General features: G+C 35.3%; 1 protein-coding gene across 1 annotated transcript in view; it reads right to left on the bottom strand.

Moving 5' to 3' along the window:
* The window catches only part of LOC140150029 (integrin alpha-8-like), a 99,892-nt gene that overhangs the window by 53,956 nt on the left and 20,954 nt on the right, over positions 1–24,982 (bottom strand). The window contains exons 3-6 of the mRNA XM_072172034.1: positions 17,623–17,717; positions 14,881–15,019; positions 7,555–7,619; positions 4,252–4,300 (exon numbers count right to left, since the gene is read on the bottom strand). Of these exons, the coding sequence (XP_072028135.1) occupies positions 4,252–4,300; positions 7,555–7,619; positions 14,881–15,019; positions 17,623–17,717 (348 nt within the window). The remainder of the gene's footprint in view (positions 1–4,251; positions 4,301–7,554; positions 7,620–14,880; positions 15,020–17,622; positions 17,718–24,982) is intronic.

Here is a 24,982-nt window from a genome sequence, read left to right as displayed (position 1 = left end):
ATTAAAATAAATATAGAAGCAAACCTTACCTTGAAATCTTAAAGTTAATTTCTTAGAAACAAATATTATAAAGAAGCAGTTGATTTAGTATTATAACACTTTGCACTATGGTGTTTTTACAACTGTAAAGAATTATTCTTTATTGTGAGCTGTGCAATAATTATAAGCCCTGGGGAGGGTAAAATTGGGGGGGTTTTGTGGCAATCCAAAAAAGAGGGGGGAAATAAACTTTGGGCAGGTCAAAGGGGGGAGGGGGTTAGAAGTTTCTGTTATAAAAAGTTTCTCTCAGACTGCACGCAAAGCTTTTAAGTTTGCCCATTACATATCTTTATATGTACACATTTTCAGATGTAAGAAAACATAAATCACATGACATTTGTTGCGACTAATAAAACAGAAGCAGTACATACATCCATGTAGGCATATGTTTTTTACATTTCTTTGGAGAGACACGTTCTTTCCCTTTCTCATACCCCTTCCATTTAAAAAAATTACATCAGCATGTACATGTACATGCAATACTGGGTCACCCCCAGGATAGGAAACTTGCGGATTTAAAGAGCTTGGTTTTCGGAAGGAAATCACAAATAGGAAATTACAGCTGTCACCACACTGGTAACACCTGTAAACAAAGTTGCCGGTTTGAACTGTCAAACTTCACCACAGGCATCAAGTATGTACTTCAAAGTTCATACATGATTTTGATTCAATCAATTATTTACTAACACTGAAAAATGTTGTACATGCCAGAGCAAATTTGTATCAATATTAGCATTTTCATTTTTGAAATATTTCGCAGAATATTTTGAACTTTGATTCATGCTACTGCAAATAAGTGATAAGGAATTTCGATTCATAATTATCACCAAGAAATTCTTTCAGAATTTATTTCACAGAGTTGGCACCTTTTTCTCTCCTTCTCATTTTCTATTAAGGAAAGTAAGAAAGAAATCTAATTCTTAGTCTTAGTTATGTTGACATTTCCTCATTTTCCTGTCGAAAGGAGTTATATATCAAATTATAATTTGTTCAGTTTATAAATAATTGGCCAAGATTCATAACATTGTGGATTAATATAAAGAATCATTAATTAGAATCTGGCACGAGCAGCACCTCTGCTAGCTGCGCTTTTGACTTCTGCCAGCTTCTGTGAATTTATGCGAGCTTTTCACATGTGCAGAAACAAAAACAAATTATTTTTTGCCGATTCAGTAGTCACTAGTCAAAGTCAGCAGTTTAGCCAGCATTTTTTTCCCAGAGGGGTCAAGAGGAAGGGGAAAAGGGGGTTGGTGATTGGTGATTGGGTGGGCAAATTGAGCGAAAAATTGACAGGACAAATAGTCAAATATTGTCCAAAATGGTCAACAACTTCAGGCCTAAAATTCTTTACAAATTCTGGCGGCCAGCATGGGCGGGGGATGTTTCACAGGGGTAGGCAGCTGTACCCCATGGCAACACCACTGTAACAAGTATAGTTCATTTAATTTTACGTCACTGAATAGAAAGTGATAATCATTTGAACAGGTTAATTACCCACAGATAGTCAAGGAAGTAAAAGATACTTTTTGTTTCATATGTAAATAAACATGTGTAAAGTTTTAATTTGTTGCATAATTATCGGTAGTAGTAACTCCCTGGAGTTACTTATAGCATGTTGATGTGTACTATTTTAATTAAGGAAATGCATTCAAAGAAAGCAAAAATGGAACCAAAACAGAACTTTTAAATGTATCAAATAACAAGGAAATTTCAATCCAAATTCAGTTTCACCAAAAGCATGAAAATCAAGGTATTTAGAATCCAAATTTCCCCATTATTATTCAGGGTGTCCCTGAAAGAACTGTATCATCGGAAACTGAATTGTTTGGGTATTTTAATGCATAAACCGAACAAAACTAAATAACTATTGTGGTTGAGAAATATATCAGCTATCACGTAATTTTTGAATTTTGACAATTGACCGCTCTGTTTTTGAATTATAAGAAATCCTCCTTTTCCTATGTTTCCTACGATACAGTTCTTTCAGGGACACCCTGTATAAAAGTGAACTATAACAGTTACAATGAAATCAAAAGCATTATTCAATGTGAGACCAAATTGTGTGTAACTTAGTAATCCCTACACTGAAACTCTCAATCAATCAATTACAATGTGAGTTTCTGTTTAAATTTCAATTTTAATTTGATTATTAATTTGTCAGCATTAATAGCCTATTATGTTTCCAGAATGTACTTTAATTGAGTCGGTTTTAAAGAATTCATATTCAAGAGGTGGTTCCTATTCTTTGTTACAAGTTTCTTAGCATCAGAAGCAAGTTTCGATCTTTTGTGGTCTCCAGGTTTTACTTGAAACTTTACCAATTTAGAAAACAGGCTCATATGAAAATGTTCACACCTTTTTTGGGCATAAGCCATTAGAAAATCAACTTTTATACTGAGGCCGAATTGGTCAAGCTGGGAGATTCAGTGATTGTTGATAGAAAGACAGCTTAGGCTAATAGAAATTGGCACTCCATTCATGGTGGTTGTTGTTGTGGACCAAATAATAATGAAGTATAAAACATGTAGGCCTATGTCCGGCACTTATGCAGGGTGATTCTTTGTTGGATTATTTGATCCTATTTGTGACCCCTTCTCATAATTTATTGCTTTATTTTTCCCACAAGTCGAGTCGTACCGTCAATGCGAACTTGGATGTAAGCTTAAGCTTTATCATGTGTGTACATGTTGACGCAAATTCAAGAAAGTAGAAAACTTGGAAGTATGACAATTTGCCTCTGTATTTTGTAAACCAAAACAAAAATACTTTAATAAATATGAATATGAGAGTAGAGTAGAGTCATTCTATGACTGTGAATTAATTTACATGCCAAGACAAAAGTTATGAATGAATGCAATGGTTTATAATTAAACTTGTCACCATGGTCACATGTATATCGCCATGATTGGGTCACGTATGTAGGCCTATTTGCATGCTTGTCGTGGGTCGACCTGGCCAAAAATCCTGGGCGTTTGCGGGTCGAATGTTGAACCCAAAATTTACGGTCGACCTGGGAGAAACCGATTTACGATAACTTAAGTGGTCTATCGTGTGCGATACACTATTTTGGGTCGACCTGGGATTTTTTTCTCCCAGCTTGACCCAAAACGCTTTACTGAGTCTCACCTCCAGTTTGGTCAGTGGCTTAGCGTGAGTCATCCTATTGGGGGAACAAACCATGATGGGGGAGGGCCAGGGGCAGGGTTCGATTTATAGTTTGAAAAATTTGCGTAGCAATTTTTAGCGAAAACCTTATTTAGGCGATGTTCTTATAATATTAGCATATGTTTACATTGTAAAAAATTGCTATACAAGCTGAAATTTGTGTAGCAGGTTTTGCTCCACGACACTAGTTAAATCGAACCCTGGCCAGGGGGCACCGGGCCTGATTGGGGGCACAAGCCATTTTCACAAATTTTTAATTTTTAAACATTAAATTTTACAGGACTCTATAAAAAGCCTTACTAATACCATTTTTAGCCAATACAACCTCCCAAAAAAGACTTTGAGCTAGTCTACTGTATACATGTAAAAAGAGATTGAATATTCTGCAGTACTTGTAGGAAGCATGTCCGTGCTCCCAGATGTAAAATAGTGCTCATTTGCAGGGTTGCCCAAAAATTTTAACCATTAATTCATATGAGATAGCAAACTACCGGATTTGGTGGGCAGGAATGCCAGTGGCCTTAAAAAAGTCTCAAAACAGGCTGAAAATAAATAAAAGTGCAGAAATTTGGAGTAACAAAAAGTAGGAAATCAGGCAATTGCTTGAAAACTGGCATCACTGTGTGGGAGCCAATGCAGAACAATTGCCCAATTTTTTCTTAACCATGTTTCTATAGGACAGAAAATTGTCAAATGACTGGGAAATATTTAAAAGGCTCCCAATTCGGCTACCAAATTGAGGGTTTGGCAACCCTGCTCATCTGATGCCGATTACACACACATATACATACACAAACAAATACATAGCACCATCATCATCCTTACCTTAGTAACCAACAACTACTTTTAATAAAGCTCAAAATAACCTTTCTTCTTTCTTATTAAAAATCTCAAAATATAAAACCATTAAAAAATTTGAAATGGGTCAATGGAACACATCCTTTTCACAAACCCATCCACCATATGCAAAACTACTCTTATTGTTAAATTAAAATTACAAATTGCATTTGTCATCACATAAGTTAATAGGTTGCCATGGCGACTTACCCTGCCAGTAGTAGCTACCTACAGCTCCTAACAATAGCTCTGAACTATCCTGTAATAAACAAAGATGAATGAACGTATAAATACTGCTGTCATAATTTAGTGATTCAAATAATAGGCAAATAAGGAAAAAGTGGGTTTCATTAAAGCTTTTCATAGAAATGTATGGTGGTTTTATGAATTTTTAACATTTTTTTTTTTTAAATGAAGCTCAATTTTCAGACTCTTTCATACTAGTATCCATGCTTCGATTTTCAATGTATATTGCGCTGGTCTTCATGCTTGTCCCAGTGTTGTTTTTGTTTTTGCAAGCAGATGTTCAGTGAAATTGATTTGAAATGTGATATATATCACAGATTTTTAAAAAATGAAATTTTTTACCTATGCATGCAGACATCAGCTTTTGAGACCAAATATTTTATTTGCAAAACCAATAAACTGGTCCAATTAATACCCTTCGTTACGTAGTATTATAGAGATGGTTAAAAGCAAATACCGTATGTTTGTGATGAAGTTGAGCATTGTGAGTCATTTGTCATGCTAATCAATTTTATTTTTGACCTTTGTATTATTTATGCCCATATGATATGCTGAAATCCTATTCAAATTGGGTTTATGTTTACTGAGATATGATAAATAAATGAATGTTGCACAAACAAATAGAATTTAAATTGAATAAAATATTTAAAAACAAAATGGATAAAAATAAATAAATGAAATAAATGAAATAAATGAAATAAAATATAAAATAAATAAAACATCTAGAACAAAATACACAAAATTATAAATGAAATATATAATAAAATTAAATAAGATTAAATAAATAAATAAATAAATAAATAAATAAATAAATAAAATAATATAAATAAACTAATATAAAATAAAATGGAAAACCTATAAAATTAATAAAAATTAATAAAATAAATAATAAAAGGAAATAATTTAAATTAAAAAAAAGTAAATGAAACAAATTTGATAATATTTTAAAAATTAACAAAAGTTATAAATAAACAAAATAAAATAAAATAAAATAAAATAAAATAAAATAAAATAAAATAAAATAAAATAACATTCAAATATGGAAACTTACAGATTTATCATGATAAAGGGCATTTATAGTATTGGAAAAAAGGGCATGAATTGAGAGTACAAATAAACAAGAATCCATAGAATGTCCACACATAATTAAAAAATGTTAAACTGTTTTGAAAATAGCATTTAATACTAATATTATCAGAACACCTTAACCACATCATTTTGGCAAGTGCAAGTAGCATGCCAGAGACTACGACCTTCTTTTAATAATATTAACCTAAATATTTGAGCACTTGAATGACACATATTTGATTCTATGGGACTGGGTTTTAAAAAATCATACCGCAATTAATACTCAAATAATCATAATCATAACACTACCGAGCACGTCACAGCCATATATATTAAAGTGGGCCAAGCTCCATGGTGACACCTCAGAGGTTGGTATTAATAAAACTATTCAGAGAATTTGACTTTCAAGTATTAATTCAAACAAAACCATGGTCGAGTGCTTGAACACAAAAAATTTTATTGTCTCAAAACAGGCAAAACCCTAAAAGGCAAAACAATGGACTTTTAAACTATTGTTGCTGAGCTTTTAAGCTGAATTTAACGTCACCATCGTCCGTCAATAGAAACAACTGGGTCATAGTCCTACTGTAAAATAAGTACTTTATGGTTAAATTTATTTTTTTCATTTTGGCTAAAAGAAGCATTCATTTTTTTTTATATTTCTTTATCTTCAGCAACATAAATATAATCATATTTCATTAATCCTTTATCCCATTTTAAGGGATATTCCAAACTTTGTGGCCTGTTTAGTAAGTGTGAATATCAGATGACAATAAAAAAAATACTTTAGCCCTACAAATGACCTAATTTTCCGTGAAAACCTCACATTTTTTGTTAGCGAATTCAGTAAATGCAAACTGGTACTAGTCAAGGTTTTGCCCCAAATACTAGTAAATCATACACAGGTAATCGGAAGTGGTGTAGTTGGTGGTTGAATTTTCCCCCACACATATCATACTTTGGTATGTTTGAAAAATTTATTGTGTTCATATCTCAATGACAAACTTACCGACACACGTCTCATGTTGCTCAACTTTTTGAGAAAAAAAGAAATGTTTGATTGAGCTCATGATAAAATACTTTACCCAAACAATAAAGAACTTAATCCTTGGTACGTGCCCTCTAGCAGACATATTGAACGCTGTTTTATGAAAGTTGAATTTTAATAAATCCAGTGTTTGGGTTGAACTGCAATTGTAAAGTTAGTGAATAAATAAACACGACCCTATGAGAATGTACATTAGACTATGCGCCCATGACTACCATTCTATGGCAATGTTAACAACCAGTTTCAGTGCTAGTCCTGAATGAAAGTAGAGTTTCTGTTAGTATCAAAACATTTTATTTTGCCTGCTTTGATAATAACAAAGTCCAATTCAAGTTCTACTGAATGGTGGCCTAAAGCAGTATTTTGATGGTGACTTTTGGAGTCGTTATCAAACGATAAATCTGTAACTGTTACACTATATTATGTACTTTTGATACTGACTTTTACAGCAACAATATCACAATAGAATCTTGTGTAAAGGGGGCTGAGGTACTCAATACAAATGACCATACAGGATGTACCGCAAACATGGGTCACATTTGCGGCCATTCGGTATATCAATGACCCTTTTTCGAGGCCAAAAACATGGTACGTGAATGTATGGACGGGTCATTTTCAAAAATTTTTGAAATTTTACAGAAATTAGCATACACGTTTGGCTCCTTGTAGCCAGAGATTTCAAAATTTGACAAAATTGTTCGAAAAAATTTGAAAAACATGCCCAATTTGTGTTATATTTGGCTGATACATGCAAGTTTGACTATTGGTGAGAGATGGTACAAATTTCTTGGAAAATTGGTATATTGGTGTGTCCACTTTTAAATTTTCAGCAGCAAACCCCTACCCAAGCCAAATTTGAGTAGCTAGCCCCAGGGAAGGGGGTCATAGTTTCATGAAATAAACACCTTGATATATCTCAACAGCACCAATATGTGATGTGATCAAGGGAAAACGTGTCTAATATTGAGTTTAAATCCTTTTGTTTCTTATTGTTTTCAGCAACTGAAATTGCCTATATAATAATTATGTAACCAGAAGTTCAATTCTCATGGGGTTTGCATCAAAAAGTAGCATTTTTTAAGGGCTATGCATTTTCTTTGATTGTGTCACATAGGCCTATATATATCAACATAATACACATATATACTTACTTTGGTTAAATCCACACTGAAGCCAGCTTGACAGTGTGTTACCCCATCAAAACCCCATAAATTACCTGCAAAAATAGAATAATAAAATATGCGAAAACTTAATATTGCTTTATAAAGCCATTATTTATATCACTAAAAGACTAACAAAAATTTAAAGTAATGTATCTCTGAAATAAGTGTTGTGAACGTGTTAAGGCAGTTGTTTGCATGCACATTGAATGAACGCTCGCAAGCTCTGCACCCATTGAAATGCGCACTGACATCACCGACTCGCCAAGAGAAAATATACTATGGTTCTGGCTTCTTAAATTCACCTTTTCTATAAAAGCATTAATGCCCAAAATTTGCTCTAAGACTTCATACACACACTTGGAATACTTTATTCCAAAATTAAACCAATTTGTTTAGCACAACTCTCCTTGCAAATGTTATTTTTGTTTAGCAATACCACTGCCTAGCAACGCTGGCCAAAATTAACACTAATCATGACTAATGGGGGACCCTCAATTTGACAAAGATACAAACAGCCTCAACATCCGATGCAAAGTTCAACAATGCCCATGCTCCATAACTGAACTGATCAAACTGAACTCTTTAATGTGTAGGAGTTCAAAATTTCCAATATTAAAGTGATGAGTTCAATCATGACATTCAACCAATGGTATCTGACTATACCGTAACTGTGTCATTGGTGAGGAGTCCATTGATGGATATCAGGGAAGTTATCGCTTAGGCTTTTAATGCTTTGGTTAAGATATGTATTCCGTCCTACACATAAAAGATATGACCTTTTTTATGGCCAATAGAGTAGCCAACTTTTCTCAGATTGAGATGGGATGGTTTCACGAGGTGCATGCTCAGGCTGGGGATCACGTCCCCCGAACTGCCATAAACCTGCATAAATCAGCCTAATTTGGGCACATTTCAGCCACTCAGCACCCTCATCTGGTTAAGCTCCCAGTCCCTGGGGTTGAGATTTCTGGCCACATCTCTGGTCAGTTCAAGTTCATGGAACTTTAAATGGGGGTTATTTAAGCAAAAATTAGGTCCGACTATTCCACAACTGGTGTCAGTCCTTCAAGGGGGTGGGGGGTTCATGTGCACGGCCGCTGTTGAGCCATGCAGGGGACAACTGGCTGAAATTTGTAATGCCAGAAAGCCTAGCTAGAAATTAAGGGCCTGTTACCTCAGCACTAAACTAGCTAGGCTCTTGCCACACCCGCACTCTGTGTTGGGACTGAGACTGATACCTGTATGGTGATTCAAGATATTCCAATCTTTCTTCGCTTGCTATTGCGGTTTGCAAACAGGGCTAGTTCTACATTTTAACTGAACCAGTGCTACTTACTACTATGCCTGCATGCTGGTCAGACTAGGGTAACAATGGTTTAAGAGTCAATTCATAGCGTGAGTCCAGTAATTTGAGGAGTTAAATTGTGCTACTTAGGTGTACAATCAAAGCAATAATGAAAGTTGATCCACCATGTCAACTTTATAAGCCCTGTACATGTATTCAAGGCATATGCTGTGCAACAAACGACAGAGGGTCTTGTTCGGCATAATTCTTTTCTCAAAGGTTTGACAAGAATTCACCATGCCTCATATAGTGTGACTATGAGAACCCATACCCATTTCTCTTTTTTGATACGGACATAGGTGGAGAAACGTACCCCTATACTATGTCATATTTTAAGAAATGGGGACGGTTATAGGTGCATACTATCTAGATACTAATGCCTGTAGCTGTATGTATAGTATACTCTATGCAAAATACGGGCACTTTCCTAATTATAATTTTTTTTTTTTTTTTTTTAAATCAGACTTTATACAGCCCTTGAATTAAGGATCTGAAGGAGCACGGCAACGTTTTTAGGGCAAGTTGATATGATAATTGCCTTGGATTTTCACTGAAAAGGCAAGGCAGCACAGCAGTTTTTAATATTTCAAGAGGGCATCATGTCAACTGTTGATAATTTGAGAAGGGCACCAAGGCAATTTCTCAAAAGTGAAGAAAACACAAACAAACATAGATAGATGATTTTTATAATGAAGGGACAGGGCTGGGGCACCGGCGGCAACTTCATTAGAGGGCACAACAAGTGACTGCCTTGGGTAAAGGGCGTATTTTCAGGGCATTACGGCAGTGGGGTTGGGCACCCACGGCAAAATGCCATGGGTGCCGTGGGTTAATTCGAGGGCTGAGACTATATTGGAATCTAACCAGCAGATGGACAGCCAATAAGGCCCCTAACAGTCAATTTTGAGTTTCCGGTCACATAATTTCTGAAAACAAGTGAGGTAACTTTTTCATTATTCATTATTCATTATTTTTCTGCCTTTCATTATATGACCAACATGCATGTAAAATGTGTTGTTATTTGCTGCTCACTCACTTGAAGATGGATGTTTAGCCCAAATGAGATTCAAAAGTATATTACAAAGAGTCTGCAAGGTTGACAGCAAAATGCATGTTTTGATTTTGATTTTTCCACAAAAAATAAAGGGTTATTCATAATTTTTTTTGCAAATATAACCAGTTTTTATCGGTATTTTCTGGAAAATCACAATAATGAATTCAAGTGAGGGTCAGAAAATGAAGTGAGGGCGGGTGACGGGAAACTCAAAATCGACTTTCCTTGGCCTAATAGACCATGGACTGCTAAGATCTTGAACTCTCCAATTCAGCAACATAAAACAAACTTGTCTGTTTAAACAGTCTCTCCATTTGGAGATACGCTTGAGTCCTGATGGGACCAGGCTCAAACTGTCCTTTGAATCACTGAATTGTACCAGTTTGTGGTTCCGTTAATTTATGGTGTTATTTTGTTATAAATGTCCTATGATCAAACAATACAGGTCTAATAAAGTTGCTTGCTCTATTAAAATATTGAGACACCACTAAAATGTGTTCAACCTCACTAACATTTAACTATAAAATGAAAGTACACATTTTAAAGAATGTAGAAGAAGAAGAAGAAGAAGAAGAAAAAAAAAAACCCAGAAAAAAAAAAACATGTTGCAGAGTCACATCACACTTTATCCTCTCAATCTCAACAAGTTACTGGGCAATATAACATGATTTGACTCTGTGTCAAGTTATTAAAGCCAATAATTGCTGATGGACTACAGGGGATGTGTAAAATATTATTGGTATGATTAAGAGAGCATTAAAGGATCTATGTAGGACTATATTAATATACTTGTGATCAAACAAAATCCCCTGTTCAGTGTTCACTGCATTGTACATAGTGACTCGAGGACAATTGTGCACACATTCTCCCTCGTTTCCTCTCCATATGTTGATGAACAATGGCGATTGCCATACGGGTATGCTCCCCCGCAAAGACCCCCTTTTAGAATTTTGCAGCTCCGAAAAAACCCCTAAATTAGACCAAAATAGAGCTCCGAATGACCCTTAATTTTTAAAGTACCAGCTCATAAAGACACCTAAATTGCTCAGGTGATTTTCAACCAAAAAGCCCAGAAAGACCCTTGATTTTACCTGTTCGCAGCTCCAAAAGACCCCCTTTTACCTGTTTGCAGTTCCAAAAGACCCCCTTTTACTGGTGCAACGTCAGCTCCCAAAGACCCACCACCTCAAAATTCCGGGGCACAATACCATATTTATAATGTGCCCCAACCCCCACCCCAACCCCCACGTCAAGGATATTACTGCATTTAAACTGAAGTTAAGATTGTCTTCTGTTCTTGTGTGAGTTGCAAAAAAATGATGTAATACTGAAGAATCCCATCTACAAGCATATGTGATGTGATCAAGCAAAATCAGTCAGAACTCGGAAATATTAAATTTTCAGTTTCTTATAGGATAGTAAGAGGCATTTACAAAGCTGCATTTTGCAGAAAACTCCATTGACATTGAACAACCAGTTCCAAAGATATGATCAATAAAAGAGTTTCCAAATCAAAAGAAAACAAAAGGAAATATAACCTTTCTTTATTTGGCTATATCTCAAAATCATTATTTCCGAGTTCCAACTGATTTTGCTTGATCGCATCACATATATGCCTCTAAATGAGGATTTTTCGACGAAAGAGATGAAAGGCAGACACCTCCTCCACAAATACTGTACAATAGACCAATCATAATATAATACTTGAGGGAATTGCAAGGAGCGCATATCCTATCAAACAACAATAAACCATCACAGCCAGGTTCAGCTTATTGTACGTAAAACCAAGACATCAGGATTAAGTAAAGTTGGCTCAAATATTTCAAAAGAACAACCAAACTACGTCTGTATGGGCTCAAACCATAGACCAAAATGGTCTATGCTCAAACTCACTTTGTCAAACACCAATGGACAAGAGTTTCATTGAGCTATAAACTTGAAAAAAATTGAGCTACCCTCTACTGTGAGAGAACTTTCACATCTTTCGCTTTTTCTCTTCCTAATTTTGACTCTCTCAAATGAAGGACGAGTAAATTATATACTTAATTACCCAAAGGTAATGTTTCAACATGTCACTTCCCTTAAAATAATTAGCCCAAGGAGTCAATATAGCCTCATTATAGTGTCACATTCCAATAACCTCCATTGAAGAGCCTAAGGCAGTAGTTGACCTCAAGTTAAGGGAGTATGAGTTTATGTACTTAGAATCTATATATGAAAGTTATTCTGGGTGTATACACCTAAATTGGTGGTTATTGAACTTAGTCTTGATCTACATCCCTAGATATCCAAAACAAGCTCATCTATCAGTACACAGTTCTTTAACCCCAATAGGCTTCTACTTGCATAGAATGACCTTTGATCGTGTTGGGTACAAAAACTCATTCTCCACAACTTGAGGTCAAATTTTGAGCTATGTTAGTTAATGGAGGTCATTTAGCTTTGCAATAAGGGATGAGGTAATTATGTCTCATAGCGCATGTAGATGGGACTGGGAGATGGGAATGTACGTTTGCATTCTAATGTACATTTTAATTGTGTATGCAAGCATCAACATCAAAGACCATGACGACAGCAACGGGCTATTCCATTTAAAATCCACACTACCCTATGGAAGATTTAGCTAAAGTCTTCCACAGAGGGAGTATAAGTTTCGAATAGAATAGACAATTGGGTAACTTCCATTTGAAATACTCACTCCAGTTGTGGAAGATATAGTTAAAGCCATAGTACGGGGCAGTATGGGTTTCAAAATGATTAACTCTGACCAATTACATTTAAAAAGCATACTCCCCCTGTGGAAGATATTTCCAAAATCTTTCACAGGGGTAGTGTGGATATCAACTGGAACAGCCCAATCCCACGATATTTAGCATTACATTTTGCTTTACTGTGAATAAACCAGTTGATCCTATTTGAAACCTATTGAACAATTACGTCAATTACACATCTTATCAGTGTTCTATTTTTAGCTCCATTAAAAGTTCTCATAAGGGTAGGACCAATTTTGTTACCATGGTTACTGCTACAACAAAAGCTTTGCATACAACATGGTTCAATTTTTTCCAACTACAAATTACTGCATTCCATTGCAGTAGCGAAATTATAGATTTGTGTAAAATGTTTTCTATTGTTTTTAGCACACAGCTTTCAACTTAACCATTAGTAGGCTATGTTAGCACATCTTTGACAGTAACAAGGTACCAAATGCTGAATTTTGATGATTTTTATGATCCTTCTGATGAGCAAATCATTAAATGGGCCTTTCAGATCAAGGACCAGTACTTTTGAAATCAAGATCAGTGTGCACTTGCATAGCTAGCTGGCTTTAAGGGACCGTTCACAAACACTTGTAAGGGGGGGCCTGATGCAAAAAATTTTTATCGCAAAACTTTTTCGCCCCTTTTTGACATGAAAATTATGGGTCAACGGTCAACCCCATAAAAAAGCATATAAACTCAATTTTTCCAGGAAAATGTGTGGTCATTTTTCAGGGTCCCCCCTTAGGAGGGTCAAAAATTTTCAGGGCCCCCCTTTTTGCATCAGCCACCCCTAACAAGTGTTTGTAGACAGTCCCTAAGTGGCATTTCATGATCCATGTACAGCTTCACCCCCACCCCCCCAAAAAAAATTACTTCGAACAAGTTGAGATTCTTATAATACCATTAGAAACCTACGGCTACTCAATGTTTGTGTGCCTTTAAGCATTCTTGCGGTTTTGATTGTTTGACAAAAAATCATCCAATTTGTATTTTCTGTCTGTTGACAGACAGAAATTACAACAGTGGCCTTTAGATGTGGCACTAATATGTGTAAATCGCAAATTCAATGTCACGAATAAACTGAAATTTTGAAATTAAGTTTTTCTCATGGATATCTATAGAACCATACTTTATTATAAAAAAAAAAAGAGAATGCTAAAATCACAAAATACAGTCTTTTTAAGACTGTCTACACAGAGTAAATTTTATGCAGTAAAAAGTGTTGCAACAATTGAAAACAACAGTAACACATTTATGCATTATCGAAAAAAAATAAAGGCAAGAGCATTCCATATTAACAAGAAACACTGGGAGAGCGCGGCTTTTCAATGCATATTTACCAGTGTAGTAATGTTGTTAGCTTGTGTAATGCAGTCTGCGGCAGTGTGCAGCGCTGTCCATTATAGATTGTTGCAACATTTTATCTTAGACCCTGAAAAGGGTCTCAGAATTTATAAACAATATTGTTACACATAAATGCACATCAAATAACACATAATGGAACTGCCTTAAGCATTGCATTAATAAATAAAATCAATGTCGGCAAATTCATATCTGGCGCCTTTTAAGAATTGTTCAAAGCTTTACATTTATTCCGCTCCCAATAATCCCAATTTAAGAATAATGCAGTAATTTTTGGGAATTAAAAAAATATCATCTTGTTATGCCAGATGAAACATACATGTAGCTCAGTCTTAGCAACATTAAGAGAGCAAGCCCACTTGTTGTCCCGGGCGGGGTTCGAACCCACAATCTTGTGATCACGAGTCAAATGGCCAGAACCTTAGTTTTTAGGCCACAATGCTTCCGCTACACAAGACACGCTGAGATGGAGTGGCTTTCAAATACGCATTTACCAGTGTAGAAACATGGTATGCTCCATGACATGTACATACAAAGCACACTGCAGAAGTGCACACTGATGCGGATCTGCCAGGGCCTAGATTTCATCTTGGTTTGCAAGAATCAAAATCTATCATAGTCACTGCACTTACATTGTACTGTATGATACAATGAGAGAAGTTGATTCTCTCAACCGAATCTTACGAGAATCAATACTGTGATTCTTGTTGAAATCTCTTGGCCCTGTCTGCTGTCCCATAGATTGCCCCATTTATTAAAAGGTTGTAAGTTCAAATCCCAGCAATACTTACTATCTGCTGCTTGACAAGGTGAATACTCTACAGAATTGGTTTCTAAGTCACTATCGATTACATAACATGTGCCCACTGGTTCCCGAACATCACCAGCTAGATGAGGAGCTTCAAACCATACATATCTTGGCGCACAAGCCTGTTTAAAAAGACAAACGAAAATTATAAATATTATAAAAATTATAAAATATTTAATCCATGGTTACCTTTTGCTCAGGTCTCCCACAATATGAAACAAGATCCATTTTTTCTCTAAGGAAGAAAGAAGATGACAAGAAAAGTCGTTTTCTCCTTTCAGGCTTTGAACCACAGACCTCTCGGGTAAGCAGGACAAGACCAGGGGTAGCAAGCCATGAGTGTTTACACTGCCTGGCCAGCATTTTCATGTGTATATGTGTGCTCAAGTAATTGCAAAATAGGATCATGTCGCATTCACATGGGATGCTTGTGCTAGCAGTCGCTTTGTGCTGTAAGATTTTGAGGTACTTGGTATAGAGTTACGGTTAACCCTAGCACCCATAGATACCACAAAAGACCATGATGAAAACCACTGTGCATGCATGAATCCCAGGGTCTGCGATGACGCAATATCACCGTAAGTGCTATATGCTCATGGAATCGCTGCCCAGCAGCGTAAGCCGTGTGGCTACCGGTCGGTGATCTTGTGCTTAGTGTGCGGGGGGTCTCAGAGGTTCAATTCCCAGGGATGCCAAGTGACTTCTTTATTCATCTTCTCCCCATTTTCATTTCTTCTTTAACTTCCGATAGCAAAAAACAGGGTTCAGTGTTAGGGTTAATGATTTTTTATTGTTTTCACATTCTTTCAGTTGTCTCTGTTTTCCTGATTTTCATACTATTTCAATATTGTTTTAATTCTAAATAATTTAAAAAAAAGGTTATTTTGAAAAATAAAATACTTAAAACAATTCCTGGAATTACTTTGGTTTGTCCATAAAGTATTCTACAGAAAAGGCAATAAATTCAATTTATCAATTGAAAATAAATATGAGAAAGGTTTTTAGGTCTCCACATACATAAATGACAGGCAGTGAAAACATTTCACTGACCATTAAAATAACTCATAAATCATAAATTAGCAGCATATTTTCAGCTCACCATTATAAAGATCAAATAGAAAAGATTTTAGCCTCATCTTACTGATAAAAACATCTTGATGACGAAGCAACACCTAGTTCACTTTTCTATTTCAATATTTGATACATGTCCTTTGTAAAATTAGCAAATTGTTTGATTTGATAAAAGTGTGGTAATTGCAATGTGTTTCCAAAAACACAAAACATACAGGTACACAATTTCCACACAAGATAGAACCACACATACACTATGGACCAAAATGGCCTCATCCCAATAGCACAGTTCAATAACCTCAATTAAACAATCATAGTGCAAAATTTGACATTAAGTTGCAGAGTATGAGTTTTTGTACCCAAATTTTCTAAGGTCATTCAATGAATATACAAATGTATTGGGGTTAAAGAACTGTGCCCTGATAGATGAGCATGTTCTGGATTCTAGTACTTTGTGATTTGTCATTTTTGTGACCTGCTCCCACAAAATGAGCATTAAGTCACCAAGGCACATACTGATAGAGTCCATTTAACAAAGCGAAATTCAAAAGAAAGAAAAAAAGATATTCTGGAGAAAATATTGTTTTTTTGAAGACCAAAAGAAGTAGCATTCATAACATATTTGGTATGCTTTTAAATTTTTGAATTGAGGAACTCATATCTATATCAAATACCTCCAAGAGTAATTTTGTCAACTTTATGCTGATTTTGTGAGAGCAGTTCACATCAGGGCTAATTCAATGACCATTATGACACTCTACATATATGTAAATTCAGCAAAGCGTATTTTGTCCTTATCCACAAGGCATCCATCCTCCTAGCATCTGACTCCACAGATTGGTTAGTGATGACAGAAGGCATCAATAACGTGCGATATCACTGACTTGTTATTTTGAATATCAGATTCCATCTCCATGAATAACCGTACATTTCTTACATTCCTGTTTTTCGTTAATAACTATAGATATTAAGCTCAATCTGTGTATTGCTTTATATAAATTATAATTTTGTAACTTACAAATTTTATAGCTTCTCTGCTACAGATTTGCAACTGGGATACCAGAACTGGTTTCCAGAGAACTATATATAATCTTGACCACTTCCAAGAAAGTTAATTGCATGAAAGCTTTTAGTATATTAGATGCCTTTATTGACTTGAGCAGAGAATGAGCAGATGACTGAGCAAAACACTGAATAGCAAAAACAATTAATTTTAAGTGTTGTTTAAATGGACAATTTTTATACCGTAAGGGCAACTGGCATAACATAGAAACTTGAGTAATTGTTTTAATTTTGGGTATTAGAGTCTATGGTATAACTATAATTAACATTATTCTACTCTTCTACTAAAATATTTAATGAATGCAATGTTTTCAACAGAAGTGAGCAATTTTATTTTGAAGTACATGTATAATATTTGGAGTAAAGAGTTTCAATGGATTTAAATAAATTTTACCTCAAAAGGTAAATTTTTATGTCTTGGATCTTGAAATTAAAAATGCAAATATATTTTTGGTTTTTAACTGCCGTCCTTTCTTATAGCCAGGATATATATCACAGGACATCTTCCCTATACAAAAAACAAATGAGCAGAGCAGAGAAAACGAACAAACAGACAGACAAGTTTATACATAAACACTACATGTATGCTTACCACTACTTTGCCATCTGCTCCGGCACTTTTTAGAGATGCACCAAACCATTGGTTATCTTTATCTGCTACTTGAGAACCTTGGTCTAATGTGTGACCTGCAAATATTGAATATCAAAATAAATACAGGAGTAAATTATAAGAATCACATAAATGTTGGGAGCAGGGTGTTAGCTACCTGTCATTATGGACGGGCAGTTTTCTTAGGCAAAATTAATGGCTGTGACATACTGGTATGCTAAATTCTACAGATGATGCTTGAATAAGTTCTGTGAACTCAAAAAAAGCTCAAACTAATAAAATGAAGGCTACATAGCAATAGCTATTTGAACTGACTGAACCCCCAGAAGGGGCATAAGTCCTGGGGAAGGGAAGAGGGGAGGGTATAGATGGGAGGGGCACTTAACACAAATTACCATGCGGGTATGTTCCCCAGAAAGACGACCATTTTGGATTTCACAGGTCCAAAATAAAGCTCCGAAAGACCTTTGATTTTGAGAATTTCGGCTCTAATACACAGCAAAAAATGGGAGTAATTTTCTCCCGAGTAAAACATTTTGAGTAAAAACGAGTAATAATTTACTAAAGAAAGAGCGAACCATGAAATTTTGATTACTCCTCCCTAAAGTAAAATCTGGTAAGTTTTACTTGAGTAAAGTTTACTCGGCAGCGTAGTAATATATGCTACAAGTTCGGAGTTCGCCACCGATTTAGGTTGCATTGGAGTAAAGTTTAGTCGGTACAAGTTCGGATTTTGACGACGCGACGCCATTGCAAGCCTATACGTGTGTTGCGGAAGATGGAAGAAGTACCCCTGGTAAAATATGTGTGGTTTTGAATGGCCACTGCCTGAGGTTTAGTGGAAATTTTCCCCATTCTTGAAGGTAAGAGCTGATTATTTTGACCCGCAGGTTAGTGCAATAATTGTGTCATTGTGTGATGCAATAAACATTTCATGTTTGGCATGAAGTTGGTAAACGTAATGCAAATGAATTTAAGCTTACTCAGTCTAGTATGCTAAGTTATATGCTCTGAATGTAGTATCCTGCCCTGCATACGATCATGCTGATATACATATGCAATAAACCAGCCTATCACCTGTTTTATTGTGTTTATTTGGGTTATTTATTATGCGAATTGGTACATCCAGTTATAATGGAGGACAAAATTGTATTTAAATGATGATGACTCTGTTATGATGAGTGACGTCATACTGCATACCCTCTATAGGCCATGCACATGTGGCAGGGCTGTGTTGCCCCCCCCTCCCCATGCTTTGATTCTTTGGCAAGCCAATTATGCCCATCATGTAGTACCTACATGTGTTGGGTTGTGCAATAATTACAGGGGCTGCAAATGAAGGGGGTTTGATTTTTTTGGCAAACCAAAAAGGAGGGGGAGGAGCAAGCATTTTTTGACCAGTCCAAGGGGAGGGCAAGTAATTTCTCTCAAGAGCCATGTTCTCACAATGAGTTTTTTGTTTTATCCTTTTTGATACAGGAAGAGAGTTTTACAACTATAGCTTGGATGAGAGATACTCAAGTTGGACATGGGATCTGAGGGTTAAAGGAACCAAGTAAACTACCTGGTATCTGTGGTATAAAGGACATGATGAACATTATCAATTTTATACTTAAATGAAAAGTAAATAACCAAATTGTACAAAGGTCAGAAAATAAAATTGCTGTGATTTGAATAGAAAATGATGCAAATCGTTCTCTTCCCAAGAGGAAAAGAAAGAAGGAAAATTTTGAACTATCGCTGATGCCTGGTTCATAAGTGTGCTTTATGATCTAAATGTCACATGAGAGCCAATGGCTAATTGATCTTTATCATTTCATATTCTGGTAACTTATATTGCAGATAATAGTGCTAACTACTTTCCTACCTTAATTCTGATATATGATGAAGAATTATTCGTAACCATTTGTAAGACCGTTTTGGAGCAATTTTATTTTGTACCCTTGACAATAAACATCAGACTGTCAGAGGACTTCTGATTTTTGAAATATTGTGGCATCAGACAACAAACATGTAATGGAGAACATTGAGAAATAGCAATGAATAGTTGACATAAAACTAAAAGCAGTGGTTTATACCATCTGTAGTTTAATTTAAAACTCCAACTGAGAGGTATGCTGCATTTCTGACCATCCAATACAAACCTGGTGCAAAATTGCTACATTTAACAAATTTTATGTATCTGTTTTTATAGTTTTCTTATAATATCCTTTAGGGAGGTTTTTAAACCTTTATGGGTCTTCACTCAACTTGTATTTATCATATTTTGAGGGTTTTTTTGGGTTAGATTAGATAGGGCTTTATCACTTAAAAGGCCCTACCTTACACCAGGTTTGTTCTGGATGATTTTTGTTGGGTTTAGGAAGCAAAGGCAACTTTACATTTGCTTTGCTGATGTAACACTGTACTGATTTTGTGGATTGATTGTACTGTTATAGAGTTAATTGCTGTTAAAACCTTTTTTTTTTATTTTGAAGTTTGAATAATACTGTTTAAAAAATAATTTTCTTGCCAGTCATTGTTTGATTAATTGGTGTGATGTGTAAATAATGGCATGTTTTTATTAGAACAGAGAGTACAATTGAATGACAACAGCTTCATTGATTCTGGATATTACAGATGTCACAGTTTCAATCTACTCATTAAACTGAGTAAGACACTATTTTTGCATCTAATTTGAGCAAAATATTTACTCACCTTTAGTAGTAACTTTTACTCAATCCATAATGAGTCAAAATATTATACTCCGTGCAGAGTAAATATTGAGTAAAATAATTGCTCAATCTTGTGGTAAATCTTACTCAACCTTAGTTGAGTACAGTTTCACTCTTTTGTTGAGTCAAAAAGGGGAAAGCGCTTTCCCAGAGTAATTATTGAGTAAAATATTTGAGTAAAAGTCTTACCCAATTCTGAGTAAATTTCTAATCAGCAAGTTGAGTAATTGGTTACTCAACCTTGATGGAGTACAATTTACTCAAAAATGGCGCTTTCCCCTTTTTACTATCAGAAAGAGTAAGATTTTGATCAACTTTGAGCAATTATTTTTTGCAGTGTAAAGACCCCTAAATTGCTCATACCTCACATTATTTTCTGCTTTTTTGAGGCGATTTTCAACCAGAAAGCCAAGAAAGACCCTTGATTTTGACAGTTCGCAGCTTCCCTTTTACATGTTCGCAGCTCCAAATAACCCCTTTTACCATTAAGCCATCAGCTCCAAAAAGCCCGCCACCACCTCAAAATTTGGGAGATTTTTTTGGCAGATGACCAGATTTCATCCGCCGCTGTATAACCTGATTGTGTTTCTTAATTGGCACACTGATTCAGATTGAATCCTCTCCCAAGCAAAGAGAATCCCTCAATGTTCACCGCTAGTCATTAAATCTGGCAGACTCATCTGCGTCATTATGTTTATCATGTTTATTCCCTCATCATGCTTTTGCCTATACCAAACCACATATGGTAAGATCATTTTCCATATCTTTGACCATGCAATTAAAATTAAAATTTTGTGTCTACCAGGGAAATGCCAACATGAGCATTTTGGTGACTGCATTCTATATGTACGTGTATAGGAGGCGTATCAATCATTTCAACACAAAGTTTCACATAATTTTGGTAGAATTTCAGCAAAATCTTAACAATCTTGTACCGTTGTAGGCCTACATTGTATGTCAAAAACACCAATAATTTATGCATGATAACAACATATTGATACAGTCCGAACTACACAATAAACAGCTTCATAGTCAGTGGTGCATACGTAGCCAAGGGGTGGGGGTGAAGGGGACAGCTTCCCTCCTGTGTGACAGTAGATGCATTTTTTGTTTGTTTTATATTTTTAATCACATTTGTGGCAAATGCTTCAGTTATTGCCACCTTCCAGCTTGATCTTGAACACCATTAGTGTGTTATTTCTGATGACAATTCATGACAGGAACATCACACAAAACTCACTAATACCTGTCCAAATTTCCAGTTGATCACACAACATTTGCAGCTATTACATTAAGCATACAGTGAATTACTGTAATTGCATTACAAACTTGTCATTATAATGACACATTTTCAGGGATTTTAAGTTCAGATCAAGGTTGGGAGTTCAGGCACCATACATGTGGAACAGATATTTAATTAAAATCAAGGTGAGGCAAAACTGGTGCTTACAAGTTCAAGTCCTCAAATGTACACTCTTAGAAGAAAGGGTTCTTGGCTGTCCTGTTATATGTAGAACCCTCAAGAGAAAATGGTTCTTGAAAATTTAAAGAACCGCAAAATGGTTCTTTCTGGCCTTTCCAGAATCCTTTTTAGATCCAAAATGATTCTTTCTAATCTTTCCAGAACCGTTTTCTGTTCTTTGTAAAACCATTTAAGGTTCCACATACAGGATAGCTCAAGGACCATTTTAGGTTCTACTTAAGAACCATTTTTTTCTAATCGTGCACGTATAGGCCTAGTACGGTACTAAACATTACCGTTAATCCGTCTTGAAATGTGGGGGAGGGGGGTAATCGGCCTGAATTGTCAAAAAAGTGGCAGAAGAGAACAAAATTGGTAATTTTGCCGACAAATGGTTCTCCATCCCCCTGGATTGACGCCCATGGTACAAAGTGTAAAACCAATATACCCCCACAAACATATACATAGATGAGAATTGTATCCCTATATACAAAATATAAAGCTAATTTCAGTTAACATCAAAATCAAATTTTAGAGAAGTTCAAACCACAAACTGATAAAAGAACTCAACGCTGATTGCTGGAGAAAGTTTCTGTTCTTGACATGACAGATCACATACACAATCCTATACATATTACTCTTTATTCAATTAGGAAAAGTGTTTTACGTGAAACACATCTTGTCAAATTCAATCTATTCTGCTCTGACAAATTAAACTGAAAAATCATGTCTCACCAAATTTGTACTACTTACACATTCGCTTGTAACAGGATTAAATAGTTTCTTTGAGGAAATTACACATGAATTTCAACTTCCTTGCCGAGTTAAGAAAAGTACGCAAGGACCTCGGTTGGTTAAAAGTTCTTATTCAATGTGTGATGCGGATGCGTTTCACTACATCGAAATGATTGCTGTGCAATTCTTGAATTGATCAAATTTAGCTGAATTTACGTTCTTTGAACTCGTTAGCATTATGAATACTTTCTTACTGTCTGGTTTTGATTTCTTGTCAGAACAAAGTAAAAGAGATAGTGGAATATGTGGCAAGCAAATCTTTTCTTAAAATATTTCAGATGATCAAAGCTGAAGTGAAAGATATACTTGACTAAAGAGTTTAACATCAACACTGCACTATTTTCCACTCACCCGAAATATTTTTCGCTAGGTCGACTAGAGTCTTCACCATGTGCTGAAGACACTAGTGGACCTAGCGAAAATGCGAAAAAGTTCTAGGTGTAGGAAAAAATAGTGTAGCCAACTCGGAGAATTGACATGTACATGTAATGTACCAGAAGCACAGATATCAACATTTGAAACATGTTGTTTTCAATAGCAAAACTATTGCCTTTGAATTAAAAGACTTCAATGAGGTGATACTATTGCATACCTGAATTTAGAATTTATGTAAAATAGTAAAATTGGCACAAAGAGCCTTACATTTACATGTATGCTATTACAAAAAACTGGTACTAAATTCATCACAATTCACATGTATGTATAAAGAAAAATGCATATTATGACTTGCATGTAAAAATCCTATTCAAAATATACATGGTAGTGTTGGTGTATATAGCTTTGCATTGAAGCAGAACAACTAAGCCAGACTAGTTTCATGGGCTTTTGATGCAACAAACAAATTTAACATTTCCTCTTTTCACCTGAACTGTGTAATTGTATCCCACGTACAGCTGGGCAGTGTCTTACATGACAGTGTCTACAATATATTTATTGTGTTTATTGTGAACGAGCTGTTGTTATAGCCTATATATGCACTATTCTATCTATGTTATTTTACTAACAAGATTTTATTCTGGAAAGCAAAGTTTTAATTTTGATCAGGCGGCGGATGACATGATCAAGCCGGCAACTCATGAAACCGCCCGGCCGTATGGCATTTTCCATATACTCGGTTACTTTTGTGGGGTTCATTATCGAACCCCAACGGTTTTAGCTTGTATTTATATTATTTATCAACATAGGCCTATTTGTTTGTGATATTTCAAGCGTTTTAAAATTTCAAAATAATCCCATTCAATTACACGGTTGACGATGAAAATTTACTGAATTTAGGGACTGCACGTCATACACCACCTGATTTTGATTGCTTTTAAGGGATCGGATAGCAATGTTTGGACAGTATTTTTGTGGGACATGAGAGCATTACAGACATACCAAATTACATTATGAATACGAGAAATGTCGTCCTGATATCAAATAATTTTAATTTTTTGAAATTGCAGCAAATTTATGGCAAATTATTAAAGATTGACATTTTTGACTTCAGTCCCTGAAAGTAAACTTTATAAATCTAATGATATTTATGAATAGTATATATAAGTTTGTAACTCAGGGAGGTAAAGCTGTCCATCACTGGAAATTTCAACCTTTCGTATTGAAGACATTTTTCCCCATGTCATTAGATTTATAAAGTTTACTTTGAGGAATGATAAATATCAACAATATTACCATACTGACTCGAGTATAGTCCCACCCCGTTTTGGGGTGAACATTTTTCAAAATTGGGGGGTGGGACTATACTTGAATTTCAAATTATTATTTTTTGTAAATCAACCATGAATGGTTCTAGCATTTAGCTCTACATGTAGGTCCAGGGGCACTCCAAAGCCGAAAAAATAAATAACTTTTTTTTCGAAAATTTGGGGGTGGAACTAATTACTCGAAGGTAGGACTAGACTCGCGTAAGTACTTTTTAATAATTTGCCATAACATTTGTATCATATCACAAATTTCAAAAAATCAAAAGTCACTGCCACGTCAGGTTTGAAATGCTTTAGACTAAGGCCGTATAAAATTAATATTTTGGTTCTCGTCCAGAGGATTTTCATGAATTGATGAGGGAGGAGGTGTTTTTTTTTTTTTTTTTTTTTTTTTTTCAGTGTAAAATCAGCATTGTCTGTAGTTTTCGGTCTTTTCCAACAGTGCTCGAGGAAACGATGAGGCACTTTTTTTTTTTCAAATGTGAGATTCTGAGGTATAAACCCCCTAGAGTACCACAAAAAGACTTGGAAGTGGCCCTTGTTCTCTAATAAACTTATTTATATGTATGAAAAATTCATAAATCATTCCAAAGTCTAAAATAATTGAAAAATCTAAAAAAAAAAAAAAAAATCTGACAAATCCCAGAAATTGAGGAGGGAGGGGGACG

This window comes from Amphiura filiformis, chromosome 4 (assembly GCF_039555335.1).
Source record: "Amphiura filiformis chromosome 4, Afil_fr2py, whole genome shotgun sequence".
Classification (NCBI taxonomy): Eukaryota; Metazoa; Echinodermata; class Ophiuroidea; order Amphilepidida; family Amphiuridae; genus Amphiura; species Amphiura filiformis.
Note: the sequence above shows the minus strand (reverse complement) of the source record. Positions and strands in the feature narration are given on the sequence as shown.